This window comes from Terrapene carolina, unplaced genomic scaffold, assembly GCF_002925995.2.
Source record: "Terrapene carolina triunguis isolate 2854851 unplaced genomic scaffold, T_m_triunguis-2.0 Scaffold33911, whole genome shotgun sequence".
Classification (NCBI taxonomy): Eukaryota; Metazoa; Chordata; order Testudines; family Emydidae; genus Terrapene; species Terrapene triunguis.
In genome coordinates this window covers 12,500,283-12,509,384 of record NW_020698262.1, presented here as the reverse complement: position 1 = coordinate 12,509,384, position 9,102 = coordinate 12,500,283, and the positions used below count along the sequence as shown (strand labels likewise).

Genomic DNA, 9,102 nt, shown 5'->3' with positions numbered 1-9,102 from the left:
GCAATCTCTGATCTCGCTGCACGGGAGGGGGTGTGGGTTGTGCAGGCAGGCGGGACCCCCCAGGCCTTGCATTTTCCGCCTTGCCTTGTTGTTCTGTCGGTGCTGAGACGCCCGGACCCTGCCCCATCCCCCTCCGGTACCAGGGCATCCCATCCGCGCCTCACCTGCGTCTCCTCAGGCGCCAGCTGCTACCGGCATGGCCAGCCTCAAAGCATGGGTTACAAGGAGAGCCCCGTTCAGCCTGCCAGGGCAGCTCTGGGGGCGAGATCTTCACGGAGAAGCCAGGGTGCTGCGTGAAGTGGTCACTTGCTCCCCTGGCTCTGGCTTTGCTAGCGGGGTGTGTGGGGCAGGGGAGGGGTGCTGGCTGCTGGGGGAAGCCAGCATCCAAGGGGATCTCTACGGGGGGGGCGGCTCCTGTAGGCAGGGGGTGCTGTGAGGCGGTTGAGTGTGGTCCCTGCATGGGGTGTCTCTCTCACCCAGCTCCAGTGCTGGCTGGGGACCCCAGGCCCACCCTCCTCCTCTGCTGGCTGCCTGAGGGGGCTGGGGGTGGGTGGGGAGGCAGAGAGTGGGGTGGGGGCTGGTGCTGGGATGGGGGTCAAAGAGCCAGGTCAGGGGAGGAAGGGGTCCTTCCTCAGCCCCCCTGCGAGGAGAGCACCAGAGGCAGCTGGGCTTCCCCTGGGGCCTGAGCCGGGTCGGGGGGTCCCCCAGCTGGGGCTGTGCTGCGGGTAGGGTCACAGTCTGGTTGAATTTGTGCAGCAGTTTGTGGTTCTGGGCTGCAGGGGGCGCTGTGGGCTTGCTGCTATTCAGCCAGGGCAGCCCAGCTGTGAGGGCAGCGGGAGCCCAGACGGGAGGGAGGGTGTGGGTGTGTGTGTGTGGAAGGTGAGGTGTTCTGTGCCCGGGGCGAGGCCTGGTTTTGCCAGCCGTGAGGATGCTGGGGTGAGAGGCCGGCTGATGTCCTGTGGGTCTAGGACGGATGGTGCACGGGCAGTAGGAGCCGTGGAGGGGAAGGCAGCCGGCCCATGGCCCCCGAGGGCGAGTTAGCGCCCACGTGGGGCTAGTGTTTGAGTGGGCATGGCTGTGCTAGCCCCTGGTTGCTACGTTCAGCCGGGGCACTGAACGGCTGGCACATCGCAACAGCCTTGGGCACTTCGGGCCGAGGGGAGGGGCAGTGGATTTCCCCTCCCCCCCAATCTTGGGTCGGCACTGGTGTCCGGCAGGTGCCCAGCACCGTGGCCCAGGAGGAAATGAGCCAGGTTTCCTTTCTCATCCCCCAAGGCAGCTAGTGTCTCTCCTTGCACCAGACTAAAACCAGTGCCCGAGCCATGGATCACCCCAGGTTCCCCTCCCTGGCCTAGCCCGGCCTCCCCTTGCCCAGGCAGGGCTGGCCTGGAACAGCTCTGTCTCCCATTCCCTGACCTCAACCCGCTCACCCCGCTGCTGGTTTTGCCAGCGCTCCGTGCTGAAGTGGCACCATTGTGCATGTCGGGGTTGCACCAGGCCGGTTACATCGCGGCCCGGATCTTGGCAGGAAGGGCCCACGCAGCAGTTGTTGTGCCAGGGGGTTGGGCTGTAACCCACGCAGCGCGGTGCAGTCTCTGTGGGCTGGCCACACACCCAGCCACCGTCCTGTGGCACTGTCAGCTCTGCCTGGGGGTACCTGCACCTGCCTCAGAGTCACACACATAGACACCGGGCTTAGGTACCATGTCAGCGGTTGGGCAGGTGGGGGGGAGCCACCTGAGCCAGCCGGGGGCGGGGTGATACCGGGGTGGGGGCTAAGCCCTCCCACTCTCTGGGAGTTTGGGGTCTGGGCTGCGTGGGCTGCCCCCCTCGTAGTGCCTAGGACACCGGCCTCCTTTGCCTCTTAGCATTTAGCCTTGTGGGGGGGGGGGGGTGTACAGTGGGAGCCTCCCAGTTAACGCCCCCGCCCCACCGGAAGAGATCGGCCCTGTCTCCACTTGGTGCCCTAACCACTGGGCTCTGGGGGTGTGCTGCCCTCTTGCAGCTAGTGTACTGGGGCTAAATAAAAAAGGCACTAGTGGCTCGGGGGAGGGGGGGCGGGAGGCTGGCTGTTGGGGGCTCCCCCCACCTCGCTGCGTGTGCCCACTCCCCCCCAGGCTGGAGCCTCCTGCTCGGACACACACACAGTCGCGCGGGACTCCTGCCTTATCCACCGTGTAACAGCATCAAAGGAGCACTTGTGGGAGCCCCACAGCAGGTTATTCTATACCCAGTGGCTAGCGCACGCAACGGGAGGGGCAGAGGTTGCTTCAAATCCCGCCTCCCCTGCAAACCGAGGGAGGGCATGAGACCCAGGGCCCTCCCAGCTGCCTGCCCTAACCCTGGGCAGAGTCATGTGGGCGGTTGCCCCCTCCCCTCAGCGGTCCTGCGGGCGCTGCAGCCCCTGCCTGTAGGTGCGCTATGAGCCCAGCGCAGGCCCCCATGGGCGACTCAGGAGTGTGTGTGTGTGGGGGGAGGACACCCCCATCCTCTGGCTTCGTGCAGTGCTCTGGGGCGTGCGAGTCGGGCCATCTGGGAATGAGGCTGCGCAGAGACAGACCCGGAGGAGCCATGTGACTTTAGGGGCCTACGATGTGCAGTGGCTGCTGAGCAGGGGCCCGATTCTGGGATTTAGACACTGAGGCGTCAGGTGCCTAATGCCCTTTGGGCTCTAGCCCTAACAAGACAAACCTGATTATTCATAACAGTGACAGTGAGGCTTGCACGAGGCCCCCACCAGCACCTGCAAGCCGGGCACTAGGCCGTCCGCGGCAAAGCGTCTGGTGCATGGTGCATCCTAGCGCTTTCTTCCCACTGTCACTAAGGCCAGCACCACGCCAGGTTTGGGGCCATCGCCAGCAGACACTTCAGAGCAACACAGGCCAGTGTGTAAACCACGCCAGACGAAAGGGCCTTGTGGGTGAGCGGCGTTCACGTGACCCATTTAGGGTAACGGTGTGACCAGACCTGCTGCAGTCTGGCCCTGTTCGGCGTCAGCTGCACAAACAGAAACAAAACCTAGAGACTTTGGAAACTGAGTGGAGCTGCAAAACACACCCATCAAAGCCCTTTTTTTATAGCGTGCGGCTGGCTGTTCGCGGCTCTGACCCCAACACGCCCGCCTCCTTCGCGGGAAAGACTGGGGACGCGTGCTGTTGAGCTCCCCATGGCGTGCTGGTTACGGATCCTGCTCTTGACAAACGTGTGCACCATGAAGGGGCGCAGAGCCGGGTAAGAAGGGTCGGGGAGCTGTGGCGTTTGTTGATGTGCGCGTGATACAGGGCAGCTGGTCAAACATGGATGGATGCGCTTGGCTAAAGTATGTCGCCGTACAGCCACCGCAGTAATTAACGTGGTGGGGCACAGCCACACTTGCTCCGTCTGCTGGCAGTGTGCGGCCCCCTCCCCTCCCGGAACGCTGCCACCGACTGACATGGGACAGTGCTGAGAGGTGTGCGCCCCCCCACCCCCGGAATGCTGCCACCGACTGACATGGGACAGTGCTGAGAGGAGGGCGCTGAGAGCTGGAGCCCGGCAGCTCAGGGGCTGACAGCCTCAGCTGTAGGTCACAGCTGGTCCACCCCACCCCCAAAGCTGTCAGGTGGGCACCAGCTCACAACTGGGCCTGCCCACCCCAACAGCCTGAGCTTCTCAGCTGGGTGTGGGCTCACAGCTGGGAGCCACGCCCCCCCTCCCCCCGGCCCGGGTACTGACAGCCCAGGCTTCCATTTCACAGCAGGGAGTGTACTATTTCCATCCCTTACTGGGAGGCAGTAGCAGGGGCTGGGGCGTGCTCACAGCTGTGAGCCCCGCGCCCCGCTGACAGCTTGGGCTGGCAGTGCCAGGGCTTGGGGCTGGGAGGTCAGCCCCCTTGGGCCTGACAGCCGATGTAAGTCACGCAGCGGCTACATAGACGCTGCGTCGTCCTGACTACACCAACGTGAGAGCGACGCGGTAGCGTCATGATGTCGGTGTCACGGGCCACTTACTTCGGCGGACGCAGCATCGTCGTGGACGCGGCCAGAACGAGGGTGCCGTAAGCGGCCTGTCGGTGCCCGAAGGCTGTAGCGTAGCCCCACCCTCTGGCTGGGCCATGTCATGCTGGTGCCATATGATGCCGCTGGGCTCTGGGGCAGGCGAAAAGTCGCGGGAGCAAGGTAGGCCAGGCGGGCACTAGTGGGCTTGGACAGGAGCAAACGAGGGCGAGGAAGCCGGAGCAGGCGCTCACGTGTATCAGGTGGGGTCAGCGCTGGGCTGTGGGCTCAGTGCACCGATGAAGGACAGACTGACCCAGAGGCCTGTTGCCCTTTCCTGAGGGACTAGCCCAGGAGTCGGGCTCACTGTTTTGACACCCTCCGTCTCGCCCTGGGTGGAGTAGCCCATCCTCTCATTAGTTCATTCCCTAATTAGGCCGGCTTTCCAGCACGCCAAGCGGGGCCCGTCGTTCCTCGCCTTGTTCATCAGGCCCGGCCCTTGGGTGGCCTCCGGCGCCCCTTTTGTTAGGCCTGAGCCGGCTCTCGCCTTTTCATACCCCACCTCTCCCCACTCACCCGCACAGGCTGTTGCAGCCAGCAGCACCGTCCAGGGGCTGAGCTCACCCCCTGGGTAGAGATGCTAGACCCGCCTCCCCCTCAAAGGACAACAGCAGTTCTCCAACTCACCCCAAACCTCACTGGCGCCCTCTTGGGCAGCACAGCTGAGTGTCGAACTCGGCCCAGCCTCCCTGCGGTGGCCACGCCCCCTCTTGCACTTCCCATGCTCTGATGGGGGCAGAGCAGGGGTGCATGGGCCAGCCCCACACGGCGCTCCTATGCCAGGGGTATTTTCCCAGCAGCAATCGCGCAGGGAGGCAGCATCTCACCCAAGGGCTGTTCCGCGCTTGGGAGCTGATTGGCGTCACCCTGGGACATGGCCACAGAGTCACTGCTGCCTGGTAGCGTAACAAACAAGGCTGAGCCCTGGACACTTTCCAAAGGGAAATCAAACTTTATTGGCTGGCGTTTCTGCCACTTCCCCAGCCGTCCACACCGGCGCAATTACATCCCAGGAACAGCAGCTGCTTTCAACAAATCAGCACCACTCCAATCCAGGCAATATTAACTAGCGCAGCTTAACAGTGACACAATAAATAATAATGGCTTGGCATAAATAATAATAATAATTAGGGCTTATCGCACACTCACCAGACTTCACAATACATGGAGCTTAAATAAATAGATTATCGCGTGTAGGCTGAGGTGAGAGCGCCCCCTAGCCACTTTCAAAAGCAACAACAGCAGCTGCTGCAAAAGAAATGGCCCATTCTTGGGTCCAGCTGGACGCGGGGCTGGCCCGATGCTGTGGGGACTGAGCACACGTGTGGCCACTTGCTTCGCTCTTTACAAGCCACAGGGGTTGTTTTTCAAGGGCATTTTGCTGCTCATGAGGACTATAAGCACTGCCCAGCGCCAGCCTGGCCAGAACACCTCACTGACGTCCTCCTTGCCGGGCCTGATTTCCAATGCAAGACTTCAGGCTGTGGCTAGTGTGAGACAGGCTCAGTGTTTTGCCAAAGAAAATGTTTTTCGGTGGAGGAGGCCTAGCGGTGAGCCCCTCCCCCCCAGGGAACAGTATCAGCGGCATCTCATTGCCACAGCATTCCCGCCTCGCGGTTACAAGCACCGCCGTTTCTGGGGACAGCATCTCCCAGCAAATAGAAATAAATAAATAACCAATAAATACACAGAACAAATCAGCTTCATGGCTGGCTGGCCCCGACCCCTTTCGGCCCAGCTGGGGGCCATCTGGGCTGGACACAGCCTTGTACTAGCCCATGGTTCCCTGCGTTGCAGCGTCACGGACGGCTGCAGGGGACTGCAGGTCTCCCAAGGGGCTGGGAATGCACAGAGCGCAGGCAGGCTGGGCTCCAGAGCAGGGCTGATCACCCCATGGCACAGCTTGCTGGCCAGCCAATGTGCTTGGGTTTGATAGGAACGTACATGCGAGTCCCCGGCCCAGAGAGCATCGTCAGGCTGCAAAGTGACGCCGCAAGGACAATGCTAGTCAGTACGCACTGCTTCCTGCAGGGCAGAGTTAAGGATATGGAGGCAACCCCCCAGCTTGGCCATTGCTTCACTGTGCAGCCTTTCCTGCCAGGTTTTTCTGGCTGGAATTTCATATGTTTTGGGGTTTTTTTGTAAAGAAAAATGTGGACACAAAGAAGAGCCCTGGCCTGCTCTCTGCTAGAGAGCACCCAGAGGCAGTGCCCGGCACAATGTGTGCAATCAGCAAGGAAGACGTGCTTGCCTAGCTCCATATAACCCCTTCTCCTCCCGTCACATGCACCTTCTAGCTACCGTGGGGAAGGAGGCAGGGCCAGCTAGGCATGAGGTCTGTAATAAACACAAGAGCATTAGAATGAGCCCTCCAACAGGCTAGTGGCCTGTGGCTACTGCCAGTTGCTTCAGAGGAAGGAATACATTCCCTCTCGCTTCCCAAGAGATGCACCTAATAGTGCAAAACTCTAGCCAGGAGGAAATTCCTTCCTGACCCCTCTAGCTGACAGTCAGGTGATGCCCTGAGGCATGAGGATTCACAGCTCATTTCCAGCTTGCAGAGCACCTGCAGCTCAACCTTGGCAGCTGACGGTTTGGATTTCAGGATCACCAGGTGGCAGGCTGAAATGCAAATCCCAGGACAGCTAGCTGGTTGGGCGGGTCTCGCTAGGGACAGAGAAACGGTTCCATAGGGCCTACAATTTAAATAAATAGTAAGTGCTTTAAAACAAACATACTGGTCGGTGTGACTCAGTCACACTACGGGTCTGGGGTTAACATGCTGGAAACCAGCTGGCTCCACGGGAGCTCGGCTGCTCCAGCACCTGTCACGTGCTCAGCCGCTGGACCTGGGGAGGACACAGGTGCAGCCGACTGGCACCTTGATGTACTCCACCTCGAAGGCAAAGGTCCCAGGGCTGGCATTGTGCGGGCACAGCTTGCGGCGAAGCACCATCATGGTCTGGTGCATGAGCACAGAGTTGAGCGAGGACGTCTCCCGGCCCGTCTTGACGTCAATGCAGCCGGTGCACAGGCACTCGGCGAAGGCCAGCTTCTGCGGGTAGCGGTTCTCATCCTCGTCGATGCTGCGGGAGAGGAGAAGGGTCACACCATGCTCTGGGCAAGGCAGAGCGAATACAACCCCACCCCCCACTGGCAGCAGCCTCCCTGGCTGCCTTGCCATGCTCTGAGCTCAGCTGGCACCTTAACGGGGAGCCAGAAGCATGACCTACCCCTTCCTGTGTGACCTGGGGGGGCACAGGAGCTGGTCACCCTCCATCCCCCATCGACGTCAGGGAGAGCTCCAGGTGCCCAGCCCCAGAGCAATGTTTCCAAGCGTCTCCATTCACCCAGCTCTGCCCCAGATGTCCTGCGTGACCTTGGGCAATTCACTTAGCATCTCAGGGCCCCGCCTGTACAATGCGGCTAATCTCTCCCAGGGGCGCGTGAGGATAACTACATGAGATGCGCTGGGGATGGGGCCATGGAAGTACCTTCAGTAGATAGTTCCACATTGCTGCACCATCTGGGGATTCGTTCAGGGTCTATTTAAGGCCTGTTTCCACTGGACGGACCCAAGGAAACAGTTTCGATGAACATTTGGGGACTCAGTTTCCCCATCTGTGAAATGGGGACAGCCAGGGCAGGAAGGGAGACAGTAGTTAATGGTGCATCAGTGCTAAGCACCAGGAGAGGGGTCCAACCCTGCTCTGGCTGAAGGGGATGGCCGAGGTATAAACAATCAACAGGTCTTCTGTTCTGTGATTCTCTTGCAGAGATTTAACAGCTGGGGAGATTTGCTCCAGGGCCATCCCCTGTGTCTCTCTGGACCGGGGGTTCCTACAACTCCAGGCGACCATAGGGGCCCCAGGCAACCACAGATCAGTCGTTCTTTAGCAACTGTCCGTTCCCTTGTGGCTCCCTGGCTGGGGAGGAGCGGGATTGGAGTGTTTTGCTCCTGTTTTGTGCGGGTGAGAACCCACAAGCCTCGTTCTGCCGAGGGAACCCTTTCCACCGATCAGCCCTACTGGGGATTTTCATACGGAGTCGGTTGGTCTTCGAATGAAAAGGACCAGCGAGAGCCATGCTCAGACGGCATCCGGTGCGTTCGTGGGGCTGTGAAAACACTCGTGAGGGACAGCTAGCGTCAGCCCGTTCCCCAAGAGAGGAAACTGAGGCACAGCCAGGGGAAGAGGTGTGCCCAAGGTCACGCTGGGTGGAGGGGTCAGGAGCTGAGCTCACTAGCCCGCACGACCCCTTCTCAAGCCCGCTAGGCACAGAATGCTGCCTGGTATCACGGTCTATGGTTCCTCCCCATGCAAACCCTGCCCAGCCAGGCGCCACCCGTGCCTACCGGTATCTCCAGGGAGAGAGGGAGCGCTCGTTGGGCTCGCTGTTGACGGTAGCCTGGAGCTGCAGAGCCGGGCACCCATCTACTTGGCGTTTGCGTCTCTGGCCTCCTTCCTGCTGCATCTTCTCCAGGTGTGGCACCAGCTGCACGGGGGCGTATCGGTCCCACTTCATGGTCCTGCTCACAAAGTGGGTGGGCAGCTCCCCGGCCTGCAGCTGCTCTTGGCTGAAGCAGTGGTGGTGGTGGTGGTGGTGGTGGTGGCGCTGGTGATCCTTTGCCCGCTTCTGGGCTTGGCCGGCCGGCAGCGAGAGCAGGAGCAGGGCGCACAGCACCCCCTGACAGACAGAGACGGGGGGAGATAAGTGCATGTAGCCGAGCAGCCTGCCCAGGAGGGACGTCCCACAACAGCCCGGTGGGGACCTCCAGAAAACGCACTCCCCTCTGCAATCATTGCCGGCTTCCCCAGGAGCCTGAGTCCCATCCCCCCAGGCCCGGAGAACGGTCACAGCTGCCATTACATTTTATCTACACAAACATCTACACACAGAGATACACAATGCACTGTGCATATTCCCCCAGGCCTATACAAACATACAGCATGTTGGTGTATACACCCCCGCCCCACACAAACACACAGCTTCTATATGTACCCACACACCTCTACACATTGTGTGTGTATATATATGTACACACACAAAGCATATATATTTACCCACA

At 60.6% G+C, this 9,102-nt stretch overlaps 1 protein-coding gene across 1 annotated transcript; it reads right to left on the bottom strand.

The window, feature by feature from the left end:
• Positions 1-6,870: 6,870 nt before the first annotated feature.
• LOC113409601 (interleukin-17C-like) lies at positions 6,871-8,753 on the bottom strand. The gene is made up of 2 exons (XM_026663722.1): positions 8,389-8,753; positions 6,871-7,120 (listed from the first exon to the last, which is right to left on the bottom strand). Exons 1-2 carry the CDS (start codon positions 8,751-8,753, stop codon positions 6,871-6,873), a joined length of 615 nt encoding a protein of 204 aa, XP_026519507.1.
• Positions 8,754-9,102: the final 349 nt, after the last annotated feature.